The sequence below is a fragment of the Mobula hypostoma genome, chromosome 3 (genome assembly GCF_963921235.1).
Source record: "Mobula hypostoma chromosome 3, sMobHyp1.1, whole genome shotgun sequence".
NCBI classification, from domain to species: domain Eukaryota; kingdom Metazoa; phylum Chordata; class Chondrichthyes; order Myliobatiformes; family Myliobatidae; genus Mobula; species Mobula hypostoma.
The window spans coordinates 227,270,627-227,295,077 of NC_086099.1; the positions used below are offsets into that span (position 1 = coordinate 227,270,627).

Below are 24,451 nucleotides of genomic sequence, written 5' to 3' on the forward strand. Positions count from 1 at the left end.
CTCCGAAGCTTCCAATAATGAGGCAACACAATGCTGTTTGGATGTGTAGGAAGATAAGGATCTGCAGAGAGTAGTGAACTCAGCCCAGTACATCATGGACACATACTTCCTCACCATCGGCTGTATCTACAGGAGGCGCTACCTTCACAAGGCAACATCCATCACAGATCCCAAGAACCCAGACCATGCCATGTTCTCACAGCTACCACTGAGCAAGAGGTACACACCACCCTGAAGTCTCACACCATCACACTCAACAACAGCTGCTTCCTGAAGAACCAAAATTGGTTCTTGAACCATTTTGCACCATCCTAACCACTACACTTTAGCAACACAATGATCACGGATCTAAGATGGACTTGGTTTTTTTTTGTTTTAATTGTGTTCTTTGAGCCAATGATACAGCTGCAAATAAGTTTTCATTGCACCCATGCATATGTGTACTCGTGCAGCTGAGAAAGAAATTCCTTCACAGCTTAGTTTTAAATATCCGGCCGCTTGTCTTGGAATGTAACACCTACCTACAGGAAAGAGGTAAATAAGTTTGAAGGAATACAGAGAAAATTTACGAGGATGTTACCAGGTCCGGAGGACCCAAGCTACAAGGGAAGATTGAATAGGTTAGGACTGTATTCTTTAGAACATAGAAGATGGAGAGGAGACTTGATAGAGGGATACAAAATTATGAGGGGTATAGATAGGGTAAATGCAAGCAGGCTTTTTCCCCCCCGAGGTTGGGTAGGACTAAGTGTGAAAGGTGAAAGGTTTATGGGGAACATGAGGGGGAAGCTGCTTCACTCAGAGGGCGGGAAGAGTGTGCAATGAGCTGCCAGTGCAAGTGGTCCATGCGAGCTCGATTTCAATGTTTAAGAGAAGTTTGGATAGGTACATGAATAGGAGGGGTACGGAGGGCAATGGCCCAGAGCAGTTTGATGGGAGTGGGCAGTTTAAATTGTGAAGGGGGGGGCAATTACCCAAGTTCAAGAAATTGATGTTCGAGGCTACCAGTACGGAATACAAGGTGTTGCTCCTCCAACCTGAGTGTGAGAAGAGGAGACCATGGACTGACATGTCAGAATGGGAATGGGAAGTAGAACTGAAATGGGTGGCAACCGGGAGATCCTGCCTTTTCAGGTAAACAAAGCATAGGGGCTCAGCAAAGAGATCTTCCAATCAGACTTTCCCTTCTCGAAGATGAGCTGCCAATCACGGCTGCCTGAAGAGACAGATTTTAAGGTGCAGTAACCCCACATTGCCCCTCTCCTGTCAGTGGAAATGTTTCCGTTGGCCTTAGTAGCTAAGCCACAGGTGAAGGCCAGAACCTGGCCTAGGTTGTTAAGCTATATGAGATGCACACCATCTCAACTAGGGAACATTTAATAGGTAGTGTGAGCTTATCCCCACTCATCCCTGGCTATGACAACCACGTAATGTTCGATGTTAAGGCTATGTTGGACAAGGGAGGGCAAGGTCGCGAGGCACGGTACTTTGGACAACGGAAGGTGAGGATGCGAGGCACAGTACCTTGGACAAGGGAGGGTGAGGATGCGAGTCACGGCACTTTGGACAAGGGAGGGTGAGGATGCGAGTCACGGCACTTTGGACAAGGAGGGTGAGGTTGTGAGGCACGGTACTTTGGACAAGGAGGGTGAGGATGCGAGGCACGGCACTTTGGACAAGGAGGGTGAGGTTGTGAGGCACGGTACTCAGGGACGTGATGGCAGCGGGATAAGAGTGGAGACCTTGTTGTGCTTGATGATCAGTCGGAATCCTGCATCAAAAGTCTCTCCCTCAGACGCTGTCCACTCCACAGGCTGTGGTGGCTCCTCCTCAGGCTTCTCGAACGATGCGATGAGCTGGTCGGTGGCGTTGTACAGCAGCTTATCACCCAGACAGGGATTGATGATGATGACAGAGTGTTCACTGCGAAAACAGACAAAACACATACACTCCGTGAAGGCAGCGTTCATATACAGCTGGCTCACATTCCTAATGTACTGACGAGGGATAGTCTACATGGCTTTGTGCACGCTAGCTTGTCTCTAAACAACGCTGGAGTTTTTCAAGGAAGTTACTAGGAAAATTGATGAAGGCAAGGCAGTGGATGTTGTCTACGTGCATTTTAGCAAGGCATTTGACAAGGTTCACATGGGAGGCTGGTGAAGAAGGGTCAGTCACTCAGCATTCAGGAAGAGGTAGTAAACTGGATTAGACATTGGCTTTGTGGGAGAAGCCAGAGAGTGGTAGTAGAGGGTTGCCTCTCTGACCGGAGGCCTGTGACTGGTGGGGTGCCACAGGGGTTGGTGCTGGGTCCATTGCTGTTTGTCACCTATAGCAACGATCTAAATGATAATGTGGTTAACTGGATTAGCACATTTGCAAATGACACCAAGATTGGGGGGTGTGGTGGACAGTGAGGAAGACTATCATGGCTTGCAGAGGGATCTGGATCAGCTGGAAAAAAGAACTAAAAACTAGCAGGTGGAATTTAATGCAGACCAGTGCGAGGTATGGAGGGGTATGGTCTAGCTGTGGGTTGAAGGGACTATGCAGAATAACAGTTTGGCATGGACTAGATGAGCAAAAGGGCCTATTTCTGGCCGTAGTTCTTTACAAGCAACCTCCTCCAGTTCTAATCCCAACACCTCAGCCTTTCAGCAGATGTTTCTGTTGCCCAGTGCTGGTGAATGTATTTCTTGGGTTAGAGAATTCCATATATTATATTGACAAATCCTATGTTCGGTTCCGTACACCTTCCCTCCTCATCTGCCTGCCAACTGGTTCACAAACAGGGAAACAGAGGGCAGGGATAAATGAGTCACATTCAAAACCACAAGCTTTATTAAATAAGAGACCATAAGACATAGGAGCAGAATAAGGCTGTTTGGCTCATCGAGAATGCTCCGCCACTCCATCACGGCTGATCCAATTTTCCTCTCAGTTCCAATTTCCTGCCACCTCCCTGTATCCCTTCATGTCCTGACCAGTCAAGAATCTATCAACTTCTGCCTTAAATATACATAAAGACAGCCTCCACAGCTGTCTTTGGCAAGAATTCCACAGATTCACCACTCTCTGGCTAAAGAAATTCCTCCTCATCTCTGTTCTACAAGGACACCCCTCTATTCTGAGGCTGTATCATCTGGTCTTAAGTTCTTCTGTAGCCTCAGAACTACCTGCCCCTCCACCTATCATCATATCGTCAGCAAACTTTGCAACAAAGCCATCGATTCTATCATTCAAATCATTGCCATATAACATAAAAAGAATCGATCCCAACATAGATGTCAGTGGAGCACCACTAGTCACCAGCAGCAAGTCAGAAAAGGCTCCCTTTATTCCCACTCTTTGCCTCCTGCCAATCAGCCACTGCTTTATCCATGCTAGAATCTTCCCTGTATACCATGGACTCAGAGGTTGTTAAGCAGCCTCATGCGTGACACCTTGTCAAAGGCCATCTTAAAATCAAAGTACACAACAACCCCATTGTCTATCCTACCTGTTATTTCTTCAAAGAATTGCAACAGATTTGTCAGGCAAGATTTTCCCTTGAGGAATCCGTGCTGACTATGGCCTTTGTTATCATGTGCCTCCAAATACCCTGAGACCTCATCCTTAATAGTCAACTCCACATCTTTCCAACTACTGAGGTCAGACTAACTGGCTTATAGTTTCCTTTCTTCTGCCTCTCTCTCTTCTTGGAAGAGTGGAGTGACATTTGCAATTTTCCAGTTTTCTGGAACCATTCCACATTCTAGTGATTCTTTAAAGATCAGTACTAATGCCTCCATGATCTCTTCAGCTACATCTTTCAGAACCCTGGGGTGTACACAATCTGGTCCAGGTGACTTATCTACCTTCAGACCTTTCAGTTTCCCAAGAACCTCCTCTCAAGTTATGGTAACTTCACATACTTTCTGCCCCCTGACACCCGGAACTTCCATCATATGCTAGTATTTTCCACAGTGAAGACTGATGCAAAATATTTAGTTTGTCTGCTATTTCCTTGTCTCCCATTACTACCTCTCCACACACAAAATGCTGGAGGAACTCAGTACGCCAGGCAATATCTATGGAAAAAGTACAGTTGACGTCTTGGGCCGAGACGCTTTGGCAGGACCTCTCCAGCACCATGTTCCAGCGGTCCGATATCCACTCTTGCCTCTCTTTCACACTTTATGTATCTGAAGAAACATTTGGTATCCTCTTTAACATTAGTGGCTAGCTTACTTTCATATTCCATCTTTAGCTTATTACTTTTTAGTTACCTTCTGTTGGTTTTTAAAAGCTCCCCAATCCTCTAACTTCCCATTCATTTTTGCTCTATTATATGCCCTCTCTTTGGTTTTTACATTGGTTTTGATTTCTCTTGTTAGCCATGGTTGTGTCATCTTTCCTTTAGAATACTTCTTCCTCTTTGGTATGTATATATCCTGCGCCTTCCGAATTGCTTCAGAAATTTCAGCCATTACTGCTCTGCTGTCATCGCGCCTCTGTTCTTTTTCAATCGTTTCTGGCCAGCTTCTCTCTCATACCGCTGTAACTCCCTTTACTCCGCTGTAATACTGATACATCTGACTTCAGCTTCTCTTCTCAAATTTCAGGGTGAATTTGGTTCTTTTACCTTAAGCTCTCTCATCAATTCTGGTTCATTGCACAACACTCAATCCAGAATAGCTGATCCCCTAAAGGGCTCAACCAATAGCTGCTCTAAAAAGCCATCTCAAAGTCACTCTAGAAATTCCCCCCTCCTGGAATCCAGCACCAACCTGATTTCCCCAATCTACCTGCATATTGAAATCCCCCATGGCTATTGTAACATTGGCCTTTTGACATACATTGTCTATCTCTCATTGTAATTTGTAGGCCACATCCTTACTACTGTTTGGGGGTCTGTTTACAACTCCCATCAGGGTCTTTTTACCCTTGCAGTTCCTTAGCTCTATCCACAATGATTCAACACCTCCTGATCCTATGTCACCTCTCTCATCTGATTTCACGTTTTACCAACAGAGGAACATCGCCGCCTCTGCCTTCTCGCCTGTCTTTCAATACAATATGAATCCTTGGACATTAAGCTCCCGGCTGTAACCTTTGTTCAGCCATGATTCAGTGATGCCTACAACATCATACCCGCCAATCTGCAACTGTGCTACAAGTTCATCTACCTTATTCCATATACTGTGTGTATTCAAATACAACACCTTCAGTCCTGTATTCATCCTTTTTGATTTTCTTCACCTTTTACGTTGTAACTCATCCTGTTGACTGCAATTTTGCCCTGTCAACAACCTCTCCTCACTACACATTGCCTCTGTTTGTAAACCAGCCACCTCATCTTCAGTGCCATTACAAACAAGAGAAAATCTGCAGATGCTGGAAATCCAAGCAACACACACAAAATGCTGCAGGGACTCAGCAGGCCAGGCAGCATCTATGGAAAAGAGTACGGTCAATGCTTCGGGCCGAGACCCTTCATCAGCAGTATTATCCACCTTTCCTATGATATTTCTTGCACTGAAATATATGCTGCTCAGGACACTAATTCCATCATGCTCAACCTTTTGATTCCTAACTTTGTCTGAGGTTTTACCAACATCTATCTCCACCGACTCTGGCATTCTGGTTCCCATCCCCTGCAACTCTAATTTAAATCCCACTGTGCAGCATTAACAAACCTTCCTGCCAGGATATTAGTCCCCCGCAAGGTCAGGTGCAGACCACCCTTTCTGTACAGGCCCCACCTTCCCTGGAAGAGAGCCCAATGATCCAAACAAACTTATACCCTCCCTCCTACGCCAACTGCTCAGTGATCTAGGGCTGAGTGCTGGGACGCAAGCTATTTACAATCCTGATGACCAATCTTCTAATTTTTCAATCGTTATGGATGAGGATAAACCTGAAAGGGGGGGGAATGCTAAATTAGCGAAACGTTAATTCAATGAAATGCCTAGATAAAGTGGACATGGAGAGGATGTCTCCTATAGTGGCAGAGTTGAGGACCAAAGGGCACAGCCTCAGAATACAAGGTTTGTTCAAGGATGAAGAGGAATTTATTTAGCCAGAAGGTGATGAGTCTGTCGTATTCATTGCCACAGACAACTGTGGAGTCCAAGTCATTGGGTATATTTAAAGCTGACATTGATAGACTTTTGATTAGTCAGCGTGTCAAGGGTTATGGGGAGAAGACAGGAGAATGGGGTAGAGAGAGATAATAAATCAGCCATGATAGAATGGCAGAGCAGACTCGATGGGCTGAATGGCCTAATTCTGCTCTTAAGTCTTATAGTCCAATTACAACAACATCAAGGCCAGCGTTGGGTGGGGAGTGTAGATTGTAACCAAATGTTATTATGTTCACATCTGACATGTGGGAGTTGTTTAAAAACCATCTGGTCAGAATTCAGGAGCTACATGCTGCTGTGAGTAAGACAGACCAGAATGGCGAGGTTCAGGAACTTTGGATAATGAACAACTTTACAAATTACTCACAAAGAGGAAGCAGACGCAAGGTTCAGGAAGCCAAAATCAGACAGGGCCCTTGAGGAATGCAAAGGAAGGGAAGCATTTAAACAGGGAATCAGAAAGGCTAAAGGGGGCCACAAACTGTCCTTGGCAAGCAGGATTAAGGAGAATCCAAAGGAATTCTATGCATACATTGAAAATGTGGGTAACTAGCTAGAGGATGGGACCGCTGTGGGGCAAAGGAGGGAATTTAAACCCAAAGCCAGAGGAAGTGGGCAAAGTACTAAATATGCACTTCGCATCAGTATTCCCCAAGGAGACCACAGAGGATAACGAGATCAGAGAGTGTCTGTAGATAGTTTCGGATAAGTTAATTAATATAAGATGGTTGTGGTGTTAGGGGTCCTGAAGAACAGTAGAGTGGAGAGGTCTCCAGGGCCTGATGTGAACTGTCACAGGTTATTGAAGGAGGAGTGCATTAGAACGGAGGGATCTCAGAATACAGATCCATAATTCTTTGGAAGTGGCTTCACAGGTAGATAAGGTCATAAAGAGAGCTTTTGGCACATTGGTCTTCATAAATCAAAGTAATGAGTACAGTTGTTGGGATATTATGTTGAAGATGTACAAAGCATTGGTAAGGCCTAATTTGGGGTATCGTGAGCAGTTTTGGTCACCTACCTACAGGAAAGATGTAAATAAGATTGAAAGAGCACACAGATAAATTTACAAGGACATTACCAGGTCCTGAGGACCTGAGTTATCGGGAAAGATTGAGTAGGTTATTCCCTGGAGTGTAGGAGAATGTGGGGAGATTTGATGGAGGTATAGATTGGGTAAATGCAAGTAGACTTTTTCTACTAAGGTTATGAGAGACTAGAACTGGCAGCCATGAGTTAAGGATGAAGGAAGAAATGTTTAAGGGCAACAAGAGGAGAATCTTCTTCACTCAGAGGCTGCTGAAGTGTGGAACGGTTTGCCCGAGGAAGTGTTCAGTTTTAAAATTTAAGTGAGATTTGGTTAGATAAAATTAGAAGTGATATTTTTGATCCTTCGGTTAAATTTGAAGAAACTTGGAAACCTTTTATTCAACATTTTCATATGATGTAATTTGACCTTTCCGAATCTTCTTTATTAACTTAAAATATATGAATACAGGAGCGGAGTTCATGACATTACTGAACGTGTTCGATTTAAGATATTGGTCCAGCCCTGTTTTGTTCCATTTGCTTTTTTTGGGTTTAATATTTAGTTCTTTTTTTCTTTTTTTTGGGGGGGGGGTTCCTTTGTATATATATCTTTTTTCTTTTTATTTCTTTTTCTTCTTTATGATTAATTTCAACATGAGTTTGGAAGTCTTTTATACCTGTGTTATTTGAAATCTTTTTTGTATATGTTTATTAATAATAAGATTACTCCAATCTCTTTGTATCAACATTGTTATTTTGTTTATAATTTTGAAAATTAATAAAAAGATTTAAAAAGAAAAAAGAAAGAAAGGAAGAGATTTGGATAGGCACATGGATGGGAAGCAGACAAAAGCCTATGATCTAGGTGTAAATGGACTAGGCAGAATAAAAGTTTGGCACAGACTAGATGGGCCTGTTCCTGTGCTATAGTGCTCTATAATTCTATGACTCTAAGATGCAAGCAAGGAGATTGCAGTGGCTTTGACAGAGATCACTGCATCTTCTCTAACTGCAGATGAGGTCCCCTTGTTACTTTAAATACAACAGGAAAAAACAGGAAATTATAGATTAGTGAGCCTTCCATCAGTTGTAGGGAAATAATTGAAATTCTGAAGGATCGGATCTACTTACATACAAAATGCTGGCAGGGGCTCCCCTCCATAGCTGCTGCCTGATCCACTAAGTTCCTCTAGCATTGAGTGTGTGTTGCTCAAGATTTCCAGCATCTGTAGAATCTTTTGTGTTTGGAAATGCACAGACATCAGGGATAGTCAGTACAGCTTTGTATGTGGGAGTTTATGTTTTACAAACTTGATTGTGGCTATTGATAAGGGTAGGGCAGTGGATGTTGTCCAAGTGGACTCTAGCAAGGTATCCAAAAATGTCCCTTCGTGGTAGGCTGACCCAGAAGATTAAAACATAGAAACACAGAAAGCCTCCAGCACAATTCAGGCCCTTCGGCCCACAAAGCTGGGCCAAACATGTCCCTAACTTAGGAATTACTAGGGTTACCCATAGCCCTCTATTTTTCTAAGCTCCATGTACCTATCCAAAAGTCTCTTAAAAGACCCTATTGTATCCGCTTCCACCACCATTGCCGGCAGCCCATTCCACGCACTCTGTGTAAAAAAACTTACCCCTGACATCTCCTCTGTACCTGCTCCCCAGCACCTTAAACCTGTGTCCTCTTGTGGCAACCATTTCAGCCCTGGGAAAAAGCCTCTGACTATCCACACGATCAATGCCTCTCATCATCTTATACACCTCTATCAGGTCACCTCTCATCCTCTGTCACTCCAAGGAGAAAAGGCCGAGTTCACTCAACCTGTCTTCATAAGGCATGCTCCCCAATCCAGGCAACATCCTTGTAAATCTCCTCTGCACCCTTTCTATGGTTTCCACATCCTTCCTGTAGTGAGGCGACCAGAACTGAGCACAGTACTCCAAGTGGGGTCTGACCAGGGTCCTATATAGCTGCAACATTACCTCTCAGCTCCTAATTTCAATCCCACGGTTGATGAAGGCCAATACACCATATGCCTTCTTAACCACAGAGTCAACCTGCGCAGCTGCTTTGAGCGTCCTATGGACTCAGACCTCAAGATCCCTCTGATCCTCCACACTGCCAAGAGTCTTACCATTAATACTATATTCTGCCATCATATTTGACCTACCAAAGTGAACCACTTCACACTTATCTGGGTTGAACTCCATCTGCCACTTCCCAGCCCAGTTTTGCATCCTATCAATGTCCTGCTGTAACCTCTGACAACCCTCCACACTATCCTCAACACCTCCAACCTTTGTGTCATCAACAAATTTACTAACCTATCCCTTCACTTCCTCATCCAGGTCATTTATAAAAATCACAAAGAGTAGGGGTCCCAGAACCGATCCCTGAGGCACACCACTGGTCACCAACTTCCAAGCAGAATATGACCCATCTACAACCACTCTTTGCCTTCTGTAGGCAAGCCAATTCTGGATCCACAAAGCAATGTCCCCTTGGATCCCATGCCTCCTTACTTTCTCATTAAGCCTTGCATGGGGTACCTTATCAAATGCCTTGTTGAAATCCATATACACTACATCTACAGCTCTACCTTCATCAATGTGTTTAGTCACATCCTCAAAAAATTCAATCAGGCTTGTAAGGCACGACCTGCCCTTGACAAAGCCATGCTGATTATTCCTAATCATATTGTGCCTCTCCAAATGTTCATAAATCCTGCCTCTCAGGATCTTCTCCATCATCTTACCAACCACTGAAGTAAGACTCACTGGTCTATAACTACCTGGGCTATCTCTACTCCCTTTCTTGAATAAGGGTACAACATCTGCAACCCTCCAATCCTCCGGAACCTCTCCTGTCTCCATTGATGATGCAAAGATCATTGCCAGAGGCTCAGCAATCTCCTCCCTCACCTCCCACAGTAGTCTGGGGTACATCTCATCCAGTCCCGGTGACTTATTCAACTTGATGCTTTCCAAAAGCTCCAGCACATCCTCTTTCTTAATATCTACATGCTCAAGCTTTTCAGTCTGCTGCAAGTCAGCACTACAATCACCAAGATCCTTTTTCATAGTGAATACTGAAGTATTCATTAGGTACCTCTGCTATTTCCTCTGGTTCCGCACACTGTTTTCCACTGTCACACTTGATAGGTCCTATTCTTTCACATCTTACCCTCTTGCTCTTCACATACTTGTAGAATGCCTTGGGGTTTTCTTTAATCCAGCCCACCAAGGCCTTCTCACGGCCCCTTCTGGCTCTCCTAATTTCCTTCTTAAACTCCTTCCTGTTAAGCCTTATAATCTTCTCGATCTCTAACATTAACTAACTCACTGAACCTTTTTCTGGAGGAAGAGGTGCAGTCGATGTTTCAGGCCAAGATCCTTCGTCAGGACTAACTGAAGGAAGAGTGAGTAAGGGATTTGAAAGTTGGAGGGGGAGGGGGAGATGCAAAATGATAGGAGAAGACAGGAGGGGGAGGGATGGAGCCAAGAGCTGGATAGGTGATAGGCAAAAGGGGATACGAGAGGATCATGGGACAGGAGGTCCGGGAAGAAAGACAAGGGGGGGGGGACCCAGAGGATGGGCAAGAGGTATATTCAGAGGGACAGAGGGAGAAAAAGGAGAGTGAGAGAAAGAATGTGTGCATAAAAATAAGTAACAGATGGGGTACGAGGGGGAGGTGGGGCCTTAGCGGAAGTTAGAGAAGTCGATGTTCATGCCATCAGGTTGGAGGCTACCCAGACGGAATATAAGGTGTTGTTCCTCCAACCTGAGTGTGGCTTCATCTTTACAGTAGAGGAGGCCGTGGATAGACATGTCAGAATGGGAATGGGATGTGGAATTAAAATGTGTGGCCACTGGGAGATCCTGCTTTCTCTGGCGGACAGAGCGTAGATGTTCAGCAAAGCGGTCTCCCAGTCTGCGTCGGGTCTCGCCAATATATAAAAGGCCACATCGGGAGCACCGGACGCAGTATATCACCCCAGTCGACTCACAGGTGAAGTGTTGCCTCACCTGGAAGGACTGTTTGGGGCCCTGAATGGTGGTAAGGGAGGAAGTGTAAGGGCATGTGTAGCACTTGTTCCGCTTACACGGATAAGTGCCAGGAGGGAGATCAGTGGGGAGGGATGGGGGGGACGAATGGACAAGGGAGTCGCGTAGGGAGCGATCCCTGTGGAATGCAGAGAGAGGGGGGGAGGGAAAGATGTGCTTAGTGGTGGGATCCCGTTGGAGGTGGCGGAAGTTACGGAGAATAATATGTTGGACCCGGAGGCTGGTGGGGTGGTAGGTGAGGACCAGGGGAACCTATTCCTAGTGGGGTGGCGGGAGGATGGAGTGAGAGCATCTCCCCCATTTCACGTACATCTGCTCTCACTCCATCCTCCCGTCACCCCACTAGGAATAGGCTTCCCCTGGTCCTCACCTACCACCCCACCAGCCTCCAGGTCCAACATATTATTCTCCGTAACTTCCGCCACCTCCAACGGGATCCCACCACTAAGCACATCTTTCCCTCCCCCCCTCTCTCTGCATTCCGCAGGGATCGCTCCCTACGCGACTCCCTTCTCCATTCGTACCCCCATCCCTCCCCACTGATCTCCCTCCTGGCACTTATCCGTGTATGCGGAACAAGTGCTACACATGCCCTTACACTTCCTCCCTTACCACCATTCAGGGCCCCAAACAGTCCTTCCAGGTGAGGCAACACTTCACCTGTGAGTCGACTGGGGTGATATACTGCGTCCGGTGCTCCCGATGTGGCCTTTTATATATTGGCGAGACCCGACGCAAATTGGGAGACCGCTTTGCTGAACATCTACGCTCTGTACGCCAGAGAAAGCAGGATCTCCCAGTGGCCACACATTTTAATTCCACATCCCATTCCCATTCTGACATGTCTATCCACAGCCTCCTCTACTGTAAAGATGAAGCCACACTCAGGTTGGAGGAACAACACCTTATATTCCGTCTGGGTAGCCTCCAACCTGATGGCATGAACATCGACTTCTCTAACTTCCGCTAGGCCCCACCTCCCCCTCGTACCCCATCTGTTACTTATTTTTATGCACACATTCTTTCTCTCACTCTCCTTTTTCTCCCTCTGTCCCTCTGAATATACCTCTTGCCCATCCTCTGGGTCACCCCCCCCCCCGTCTTTCTTCCCGGACCTCCTGTCCCATGATCCTCTCGTATCCCCTTTTGCCTATCACCTGTCCAGCTCTTGGCTCTATCCCTCCCCCTCCTGTCTTCTCCTATCATTTTGGATCTCCCCCTCCCCCTCCAACTTTCAAATCCCTTACTCACTCTTCCTTCAGTTAGTCCTGACGAAGGGTCTCGGCCTGAAACGTCGACTGCACCTCTTCCTACAGATGCTGCCTGGCCTGCTGCGCTCACCAGCAACTTTGATGTGTGTTGCTTGAATTTCCAGCATCTGCAGAATTCCTGTTGTTCACGGAACCTTTTGTAAGCTTTTCTTTTCTTCTTGACTAGATTTATTACAGCCTTTGTACACCACAGTTCCTGTACCCTACCATAACTTCCCTGTCTCATTGGAACGTACCTATGCAGAACTCCACACAAATATCCCTTGAACATTTGCCACATTTCTTTTGTACCTTTCCCCAAGAACATCTGTTCCCAATTAAGCTTCCAAGTTCCTGCCTGATAGCTTCATAATTCCCCTTACTCCAGTTAAGCACTTTTCTAACTTGCCTGTTCCTATCTCTCTCCAATGCTATTGTAAAGGAGATAGAATTATGATCACTGAGAGATCTGACACCTGACCAGGTTCATTTCCCAATACCAAATCAAGTACAGTCTCTCCTCTTGTAGGCTTATCTACATATTGTGTCAAGAAACCTTCCAGAACACACCTAGCAAACTCCATCCCATCTAAACCCCCCACTCTAGGGAGATGCCAATCGATATTTAAAACCCACGGGATCCAAGGAGAGTTAATAGTTTAGATTTAGGATTGGCTTGCCCACAGAAAAGGACAGATTAGATTAGATTGATTAGATTAGGTTATGAGGACACTCAGTCCTCATTTATTGTCATTTAGTAATGCATGCATTAAGAAATGATACAACGTTCCTCCAGAATGATATCACAAGAAAACACAGGACAAACCAAGACTAAAACTGACAAAACCACATAATTGTAATATATAGTTACAACAGTGCAAAGCAATACTGTAATTTGATAAAGAGCAGACCATGGGCACGGTAAAAAAAAAAGTCTCAAAGTCCCGATAGCCTCATCATCTCACGCAGGCGGCAGAAGAGAGAAACTCTCCCTGCCATGAACCTCCAAGCGCTGCAAACTGGCCGATGCAGCACCATTGGAAGCACCCGACCGCAGCGGACTCTGAGTCCATCCGAAAACTTCGAGCCTCTGAGCAGCCCCTCCGAGCACTGTCCTCTGCCGAGCGCTTCGATCCTGCCCCAGCCGCCGAGCAACAAGCAAAGGCGAGGACTGGGGGCCTTCTCCTCCAGAGATTCTGAATCACACAGTAGCAGCAGCAGCAAAACAGGCATTTCAGAAGTTTCACCAGATGTTCCTCAGTGCTCTCACGTCCGTCTCCATCAAATCAGGACTGTGCAAGGCACCCTACTTGACAGATAACAGACATCACCACCAGAGTGGCTGCTGAGAGCTGTGTCGTGCTGCCATCTTCTCCTCCCGCCAAAGCTTTTTCCACTGAGGTTAGGTGAGACTAGAACTAGAGGTCATGGGCTAAGGATGAAATATGTAAGGGGAACATGAGGTGAAACTTCTTGGGTGGTGAGAGAGTATGGAACAAGCTGCCAGCCAACTGGTAGATGAAATTTTGATTTCAACGCTTAAGAGAAGTTTGAACAGGTAGAGCACATGGATGGGAGAGGTATGGTCTGGATTCAGGTTGATGGGACAAGGCAGTTTAAATGGTTTGGCACAGACTAGATAGGCCAAAAGGACTGCTTCTGTGCTGCAGTGCTGTGCAATAAGAGTGAAAAGCCTCTCATTTTCTCCAGCTGCCATGCCACTTCACATTGTTTCACTTTGCCTGTTTGTAGCCCTCGAAGCTTCTGTTTTCTCCCAACTCACAGCCCCCCAGCCTTGGGGTAAATCACAGATAGCTGGGGCGTCAAATTCTTTGACGTTAGCCAATCTCTTCATGCCTGTACAGCCTGAAGAAGGGTCTCGGGTCTGAAATGTCGACCGTCTGTTCACATCCTGACCTGCTGAGTTCCTCCAGCACTTTGTACCTGTTGACAGTGTGCAATGTGAGATTCCCGTGTAGCTTCTCCCTACATCGTAGCCAGCTTATGTCCCTTACATTCATCGTCTGCTATGTTTAGATGCATGACCTTCATTTAGAACCAAACTAAAATCACATTGAATCATAAAATTATTTCATATTATGACCTCTCTTCCCAAAAGACTCCTAAACCAGTTTGACGTTGCACTGTGCCAGACCTTACGTAGCCTCTTCTTTCCTCAGCAGACTGATTTAAAAACCATCACACATACACTCCATGAATTCAACCTCCACACATACAGGTTACAATGGTTATTGTATTACCCTTGTTATATGCATTTTTAATTTCCTGATTTTGTATGCCCTGCATTACCTAAAGGGTGTGGGAACTAACACACGACTCCCACCAAAGTTTCCTGTCCCCTGCTGGTTTTTAGCTGCACCAAAACTCATTCCTCTTCTTCATGTCCGACCCATGATCCTTCCCATTGACTGTCTTTGCCCCATTCCTTTATTTAATAACTGGGGAAACCAAGCCCACTTTTGCTTTTCCATTTTGCTTATTTCTTCGAAATGTTCACGGAAGAACAGAGTAACAAATGAGGAAGTTTTGCAAAAACCAGAATAAGAAGAGAGCTGATCTGATATCATCAATCAGGAAACAGCAGTTGGGATTTTTCGGACATGTACTGAGGAAAGAGAAGCTCAAACATCTTTCAGTGACGGGAAAAATTGATAAAAGAAAAAGTCATGATCGACAGCGAATGACATCCGTGAGTCACATCAATAGACAGACAGGCAAAAGTTTTGAAGAGCTTATTGGAACTTCTTGGATTAAAGACAGATGGAAGACCATGATCGCCCACGTCACAGCACGTAATGACGGTGATTCTAAATGTTATCTTGAAACATTTAATCCCTGTTTAGGACACTTTGCAACTTGGTCTCCATAACTAAGGTTAGATCGCATCCATTTAGTTCTATAGTCTACCTTGTGTTAAACACTGCATATATGCTGTAATGAGCTGTTAATGTTACCACAGAACATAGAACAGAGGAGCATAATGTTGTGCCAATCCTTTAACCTACTCCAAGATCAATCTAATCATAGCTCTCCATTTTACTTTCATTCATGTGCCTACAAAAGAGTCTATTAAGTATCCCTAATGAATCTGCGTCTATCACCACTCCTGGCACCACAAACCACTCTGTGTAAAGTCTGCCTCTGACAACCTCCTATGCTTTCCTTCAATCACCTTAAAATTATTTCCACCTTAGGGAAAATCTCCCTGGCTGTCTGCTTGATCTCTGCCTCTCATTTTATAAATGTTATTTTTTGACATTAGCTGTGGCGGCAGAGTGAGGCAAGGTTGGTAACTTTTCCCCGTTTTTCACTGACGCTAATTGAAGAGACATTCCCCTCACTAAGGCCACTCTCAGGTTGAGGAGAAAACACATATTCTTCCTGGGTAGCCTTCAACCTGATGGCATGAACATTGATTTCTCCAGCTTCCCCGTTATTTCTCCTCACTGCCCTCTGGTATCCCCCCCCCCCCACCTCCCCGTTCCCTTTCCCCCAAAGTCCACTCTCCTCTCCAATCAGATCTCTTTACTTCTTTCACCTATCACCTCTCCTCCCTCACTCACCCACCCACCCCCCTCCCCCTCACCCGTCACCTTCCAGCTTATACTCCTTCCCCTCCACCCATCATCTTATTCTGGCTTCTTCCCCACTTCCTTTCCAGTCCTGAAGAAGGAAGTCAGCCCAAAACGTCAACTGTTCATTTCTCTCCACAGATGCTGCCCGTCCTGCTGAGCTCCTCCAGCATCTTGTGTGTGTTGCTCTAGATTTCCAACATTGATTCATAGAACACTCCAACACTGCAGCACACAAACAGGAAAAATCTGGTCCATCTAGTCCACCAAACTGTCCCATCGACCTGCTCCCGGGCCGTAGCCCTCCATATCCCTCCCATCCGTGTAATTATCCAAACTTGCTCTTAAATATTGAAATTGAGATCACACCCACCACCTCACACATCTACAAACTCTGAGGTGCTTTTGATGGGGCTGTCCCATTTCACAATCCCAAAGTAAGGTTAGCACTGTAGTGCGGAGATAAAGCTCCCTCTTGCAGTGTCCCAGGACTGGAACAAACCTTGTCTGGGTTGGGTGTAGTGTAATCAATCCACCATAACACGCAGTCTCAGATCATTACCCCAAGTTCAGCGACAGGGGAATTTTACAGCCCCCATGAACATGCTCTCTGATGGTTTATTGGAGTGCCATGTCAGTACTTACACAGCCAACGCTACAAGACAGTGAACAGGGTTAGGGTTCCAAGCGATGCTCTTCACAGCTCCTTCCACCTCAATGATCTTCAAGCAGCGGGCTGTGGCAACCTCCCAGAAGCGAACTGTGTGGTCATCCGAGCCTATGAAATGAGGGCAAAATGGTCAGTGTTGAACGGAGGCTCCACCTGTGTGCCAACATCACCAGATTAAAGACACTTATGGCACAGAAAGTAGTCACTGAGCCTCTGTGGCAGCCGAAAATAAACGCTATCTAGCCCCATTCTACCTGAGCAGTCCTGGTTTATAAACCTGCCAATCTTAAAATATCAAGGGGCTTTTCTTGTTGGAGCAAAAGAGGCTGAGAGGTGACTTGATCGAGGTGTACAAACTGACAAGAGGCACAGGTTGACTGGACAGCCAGAGATATTTTCCCAGAGTGGAAATGGCTAATACGAGGCAACATACTTTTAAGGCGACTGGAAGGAAGTTTACGGCAGATGTCAGAAGTAGGGTTTTTTCCCAAAACCAGACAGTGGTGGGTGATTCTTAAAATTCACTAATATTTCTGCCTCTACAACCACTCCAAGCAGCACATTTCAGACACCCACTACTGTGTAAAAAACACTTGCCCCTCACGTCTCCTTTGAAATGACGCCCTCTCACCTTAAATGCATGCCCTCTGGTATTAGACATTTTAACACTTGGAAACAGATATGGTCCGTCTACTCTATGTCTCTCATAATCTTTCTGTACCCCAACTATCCTCTGTAAAATTGAGCCCACCCATCTCAATTTAAACCTGTGCCCTCAAGGTTATGGGAGCAAGAACTAGAGAGCACAGTTTAAGGTAAGAGGGGCAGTCAAGTGGAAGGAGCTTAGGAGAATCGATGGCGCCTAATGGTGACTCTTTTGCTTGAATCTTTGGAAACATCTCTGTTTCTATCTTTAATATCTCTATTTTCCCCTTTCAGGGTTCTTCTGAAGACCCTGACCTGGAGTTACACGCTGACTTTGGTTCTTTGCAGGAATGAGTCCTGCTCTTGGGGTTTTGTGACTGGCCGCTATTCGACAGGCCAAGGGCGTGGCTTAACAGCTTTGCTTGCCTACGAAGGTCCGAGATTTTGTGGCTCTGGAGACAGGCGGATCGAACGTCAGTGTCATGGCAGGAGATCAGTGCGTCATCGTGGGAGTTGGAAGATCTACGGTTATGTGCCCAGAGACCTGAGATCTTTGGGCACAGTGCTCAGAAAAAGCGACGCAATGGACTTATAACATTGTAAACCAGAGAGTCGTTTGTTATGTCTCCCCTCTTGCTGTGAAATGGAGACTTCTCTTTCTCCCTTATTAGGGGGAGAGAGAGAGAGCCTGTGGTATGTCGAATACCGGGTGAACGAGATGTGTCTTTGCTGCATGCTTGAGTGCTCGGTGGTGGGTGCGGATGCTTTTTTTTGCTGGTGGAGGGGGGGAATCGTTGCTTGCTGCCACTTACGCGTGGGAGGGAGGGGAGCTGGGGGGGACTTTGGGTTCTAATATTTAACTGTCATTCATTCTTTGGGGGCACTCCTCTGTTTTTCGTGGATGGTTGCAAAGAAAAAGCATTTCAGGATGTCTATTGTGTACATTTCTCTGACATTAAGTGTACTTTCGAAACCTTTGAAAGATTTAATAGGAGCTTGCTAGAGTGTGCTGCTGGGGAGGTGGTAGAGGCAGACAGGGCAAATACGTTAGTAACATATGGTTAGGCTGATCTTAAGAGTAGGTTAAAGGGGCAGCACAACATTGTGGGCCGAAGAGCCTGCACTGTGCTGAACAGTTCTATGTTCCAGCTTGAGGAGCAGGGATGAGGTGGACGATCACAGTATTTTTCCCAGCATAGAGAAGTCTAAAACTGGAGAGCATATAGATTTATGATGAGTGTTAAGATTTAATGAGTAACTTTTTCCACACAGAGGGTGGTAGGTATGTGGAACAAGTGGTAGTTCAAAAGACATACAGACAGGTATGTGGTTGAGAAGGATAAGGGCCAAATGCAGGTAAATGAGAGTAACAGGCTAGCATGGATCAGCTGGGCCAAAGGGCCTGTTTTTGTGCTGTATAACTTAATGAGTCCAATAGCTCATCGCTCAAACTGCAGTTTTATGCAGCTGAAAAACATCACATTCAAAAATACATTGTTTAATTTCACAGAAGGGCAATGGTTTGAAAATCTGAATTGAAAACAGAGTAAGTGCAAAGTGTTTGCAGCCAGGCAGGCTGAATTTGAGACACGATGCCATCTGTACTCATTCAAGTGAGATGTTTATCCCAGCTCCCCCTTGCTCCTGATCTTCCACCCCACCCCACCCCTGGAACTGTCGAGTCACCTCCCAGCCTGTTCTCACTCGTGGCAGTGGGCACTGTGCCAGCTGGCTTACATCTGCTACACCAGACATGCCGTCCTCAGCAGGGAAAATGGGGACACTTGCCCCTAAAAGATTAAGCACACAACATCATCATTATATGCCAAGTCGTATGACGTGAGCAATTATGGTCTTGACCAGGATTGTTCTTGGCAAATTCTTCTACAGAAGTGGTTTGCCATTGCCTTCTTCTGGGCAGTGTCTTTACAAGAGGGGTGACCCCAGCCATTATCAATACTCTTTGGAGATAGTCTGTCTGGCGTCAGTGGTCATATAACCAGGACTTTTGATGTGCACCAGCTGCTCATACGACTTCACGTGACCCTGATCGGGGGGGGGGGGGGAATAAACAAGTGCTACACCTTGCCCAAGGGTGACCTGCAGTCTAGTGGAGGGAAGGAGCACCTTACACCTCCATCTCCACCCTGCCACCCAAAAAGAAACAAAGGTTTTAATGGGAAGCAAATGATGCACTATATGTTTTGATATTATAGTACAATCACTCAGGTATGATGTTCTTCCCCCCAAGGTCAGAGCCCTATTGGTCGGTCTTCAAATTGCTGTAGAGGCTGATCCGGGATCCACATAACCTGGATGTTAGAGTGTTAAGGTTATTCCCTTAATGACGTGACTTTGCTCAACATGGTGGTTGTGGGAGGTGGGGGTGGGGGCGGGGGCTAATTCACAGCATGTCCTTGATGGATCAGGTTCAGGGTCCAGTGGCACGGTGTGCAAGACATCTGGGGACCCTTTACAGCTGCAGTCTTCCTCTGCCTTCACTGTCATTGCGATACGTCATCATCTTACGCAGCTCCACTGCCGAGGTCGTGGTTGGATAGCTCTTTGTCTGGAACCTCCCCCTCAACCTGACCGCCAGGGGTGACCCTACCAGGAGCCAGGCTCCAGACGGCATCGCTCTCGGGATCTCAGGAACTTGCAAGGCTCTCCACCATGACAAGGTGAAATTCTAATGTACATGTGACAATGAAGTTAATCTTTTTAACCTTTATTACAAGTGAACAGATTGTGTTTGAAGAGCACTGGAGTTGTGCAGAGACTCACACGACCTCGTACCGAAGCGCTGTGAATAAAGAACATTACCTCAGACCCCTCAGGATGATTTCAGCGGCTGGAAAGCTGCTGATCCGAGCAGCAGCAGCCACAGAAATGTTCCTACTTCCCTTTCAACACCGTTACTTCCCTGAGCTTGTTGTTTTAACAGCGCTAACTACACAAACGCGGAGGGGAAAGGAATGTGCTGCTACCTGATGCCAGCCACTGGCCGCTGGGAGAGACACTGATGCACCGTACCAGGTTCGTGTGGCCCGTGTAAACCTGTAAGACAGAGAGAGAGGGCAGGTTCAGCAGATGAACGGATCCCGAGCACTGCAGGTCCACAACCTGAAAATGAATACATCAAATAAAACCTTGGAGACACAAGAGACTGGAGATGTGGTGTGCGGAGCAAGAAATAATCTGCTGGAGGACTCAGTGGGTCAGAGAGAAAGCAACAGTAGAGAGAGGTGAGACCCCGGGTCCAGATAACAGCCTTGACCTTGAGGTCTATTTTCACCACCAAATGTCCATTTCCCTCCACTGACGCTGCCTGACTGGCTGAGTTCCTCCAGCAGTTCTGCAAAAAAGCCTCAGAGTACAAGGAGGTCCCTCTAGAACAGAGATGAGGACAAATTCCTTAAGCCCGAGGGTCAGGAATCTGTGCAATTCATGGCACAGATGACTGTGGTGGCCAAGTGATTGGGTATATTTAAAGTGGAGGTTGATAGTTTCTCGATTAGTCAGGTTACGGGGAGAAGGCAGGAGAATGGGACTGAGAGTATTAATAAATCAGCCATGATGGAAGGGCAGAGCAGACTCAGTTAGCTGAATGGACTAATTCTGCTCATTTGTCTTATGGTCTGATGTCTTATTCTTAATCATGTGAAAAGTTCTGTTAATATTAATTTCAGGAAACTATTAAAAATGAAGAAGTCAAGAAGAAGTGCTGCAGTCTCTCTGCTCCAAGGACACTGAACATTGCTGTGTGCAGTTTGTATATCTTCCTTGTGACCATACGAGTTTCCTGCCGCAGCCCCCAGTGAGGCTGACTGACCACTATAGTTACTTCTTCATGTAGATATCGGGCAAAGGGGAGCTAATGGGCATACGAGATACAATAAGGTGCATGGATACAGGATAAGGGGCCTGCTCTGGCCAGATTTACAGCTGTGCCATATTCTTTCCATTTCTTGATGATTGACTTAACTGTACTCCAAGGGATATTCAGCGACTTGGAAATTTTCTTGTATCCACCTTCTGACTTGTGCTTTTCAATAACCTTTTGGTGGAGTTGCCTGGAGTGTTCTTTTGTCTTCATGGTGCAGTTTTTGCCAGGATACTGACTCACCACTTCCAGATACAGGTGTAATTTTACTACAGTCAAGCACATTGACTGCATACAGTGATCTCCATTTAACTAACTATGAGCACCAGTGATGATTTGGTGTGTCATATTAAAAGGGGTGAATACTTGTGCAATTAATTATTTTGTGTTTTATATTTGTAATTAATTTAGATCATTGCAGAGATCTGTTTTCACTTTGACATGAAAGAGTCTTTTTCTGTTGCTCAGTGTCAAAAAAGCCAAATTAAATCCACTGAGATTCAATGTTGTATAACAATAAAACATGAAAATTTTCAAGGGAGGGCGAATACTTCTTATAGGCACTGTTGATAGGGAGCTATAGATAGATAAAGAGATCGATAGAAAGATATAGGGAGAGAGGGAGATATAGATAAATACATGTAGATAAAGAGAGTGATAGAGACAAAGATATACAAATAGATATATGTAGATAAAGAGAGACAACAAGCTCAGGGAAGAGATACAGATAGATATACGTAGGTAGAGAGATAGAGACAGATAGAGAGATATAGATAGAGACAGGTAGACATAGATAGATGGATAGAAAGAAAGAAGACTCTGCTGACAGTGTACAAGCAAGCACACAGGGGCCTATGAGTGGGTTTTCCAGGATGTATCCATCACTTACTGCAGTAGAGACAGTGGCAGTCAGCCATTGTCCCGCATCGCTAGTCATGTAGTGATAACAACACAACTGTAGCTTATCCAGGCTCCTCAGCGGGCATTTACAATAGGTCACACAGAAGTAAGAGGGAATCACTCCTCAAGAAAGTGAATCAGATTCACAACATTCTGCTTCTCTCAGAGCCACTACTACCAACATTAGAGTCTAATCTACTTTTAATATTGTGATTCTTTTTTGAAACAAAGAATTTAAACTCCACAGCCATCAAGGTGGGGTTAGAGCTTGTGTCTCTGAATTATTAGTGCAGGCTACTGGAGTGCTCCAATGGGTGACTCTGACTGCCCTTTAGTGAATTATCATGCAAGCCTTCACAACATAAGCAGATGCCAACAAGGCAACATGAACCCATCTCGTCCAGTGACAGAAGGGGATGTCCGTTACTAATTGCTCCTGTAGCTTCCATGCCACCCATTCCGAAAGGGACAGCATTGATAATTGCTCAGGTAGAGTGGAGCCGGGATCTTCTGAGTTTCTTTGAGCTGTCATAAGTTTCCAATCAGCAGTGCTACTGGAAACCTTGATGCTGAGAAAGTTGAAGACCATCAAACCCCACCATGCTGCCAAGTTGTACTGAGGAGGGAGATGTGGCTGTCTCTGGACTGACAGGGTAAGGGGAAGGGGATCGATTGCGTACCAGCCCATGTTTCACCTTTCCCTGATCAACTGTAGCAATGTGGCAAACATACAAGCAGTTTCCTCTGTACAGAGGGCTCTCTCTCCCTCTCTTCAAACTGACTTTCAAGTGCTCGTGTTTTCATCTTGGTGGCATGACTCAGTAAAAAGATTTGATCATACTGCTCCGTTGTCATGGTATACCTAACACCCATCACTTCCATATTCTGCCTATCTCCCCTTTACACTCTTAGACCTGACGCACAGTCTCAGCCCAAAGCGATGAGAAGCCCTCTGCTATGCAGAGGCCGCTTGACCTATTGAGTTCTTCCAAGAGTTTATTTTTTTACTTCTGATTCCAGCATCTACAGTCACTTGTTACCTCATCGTGTCACCTTGTCCTTTCTGATGAAGAGAAACCCACTATCATCCATGAAAGTACTTACCAGAGCTTGAGTGGTTGGGAATGGCTGCAGGTCTTTCGGCTTGGGAAGCTTTGGTATCAGATCGTCTGGGTCCACATTCACCTGAGGAAAACCAAGAAGGTTAGTATTCACCCTGGCCTTGAGCAGAGGTTTCAGTGTGGTAATCTTGCTCTGTAAACCTGTACAGAGAAACCCACAGCAGAGAGGGTGAGCAGCTCTACGTTGCTGGGTGGCAATGTCTCCGAAGATCTGTCCTGGGTCCAACATATTGGTGCAATCACAAACAATGTGAGCTGTTATGTTTCGTTAGGAGTTTGAGGAGATTTGGTATGTCAGCAAAGACCCTCGCAAATTTCTATACATGCACTGCGGAGAGTACTCTCACTGGCTGCATCACCTGTGGTATGCAGGTGCCAGTGCTCAGGATCAGAAAAAGCTGCAGGAAGTTACAAACTCAGTCAGCTCCATCACGGGTACTTGCCTCCCCAGCACTGCGGACACCATCATTACGAACCCCCATCACCCTGGACATGCCCTCTTCTCACTGCTACCATCAGGGAGGAGGGACAGGAGCGTGAAGACACACACTCAACGATTCAGGACCAGCTTCTCCCCCTCAGCCGTCAGATTTCTGAATGGACAGTGAACTCATGTACACTACCCCACCATTTTGCTCTTTTTGCACTATTTGTGTGGTGACACGTGCGGGCTGCCCCCAGCACACCCATAGATTGTGTCGGTTGTTTAAAAAAAATGACACATTTCAGTGTCGGTTTCCGTGTACTGTATAAGTGATAAATAAACGAATCTGACACTGAACCTACCCGCATCTTCCGCTGTCGCGGACAGAGGTAGAGATCGAGGCACCGCTCGAAGCGCTCGTGGATGAAACGTGAGAACGCCGGCACAGCACGTAACGATGGAAACTTCTGCGGGAGGAAGTTAAGTTTCCGTTCCTCAGGCTCCTGCTGTTCCCAGGCAAGTCTCTGCAAAAGTGGTAGAGTCAGTGAAGGACAGTGACAATGGCAGTATAACAGTTAGCATAACATTATTACAGAACCAGCAACCGGGGTTCAATTCCCACCACTGTCCGTGTCCGTCTGAATTTCCTCCGGGCACTCCGGCTTCTTCCCGTTCCATGAACGCATGTCTGTAGGTTAACTGGTCACACAGGTGGCAGTGTGGGCTCACTGGGCTGGAAGAG

At 45.9% G+C, this 24,451-nt stretch overlaps 1 protein-coding gene across 1 annotated transcript in view; it reads right to left on the reverse strand.

Annotated features, from left to right (window-relative positions):
* The window catches only part of bop1 (BOP1 ribosomal biogenesis factor), a 244,855-nt gene that overhangs the window by 19,458 nt on the left and 200,946 nt on the right, over positions 1-24,451 (reverse strand). Inside the window, exons 10-14 of the mRNA XM_063042520.1 lie at positions 24,072-24,233; positions 23,269-23,349; positions 20,369-20,438; positions 16,712-16,844; positions 1,743-1,923 (exon numbers count right to left, since the gene is read on the reverse strand). Of these exons, the coding sequence (XP_062898590.1) occupies positions 1,743-1,923; positions 16,712-16,844; positions 20,369-20,438; positions 23,269-23,349; positions 24,072-24,233 (627 nt within the window). The remainder of the gene's footprint in view (positions 1-1,742; positions 1,924-16,711; positions 16,845-20,368; positions 20,439-23,268; positions 23,350-24,071; positions 24,234-24,451) is intronic.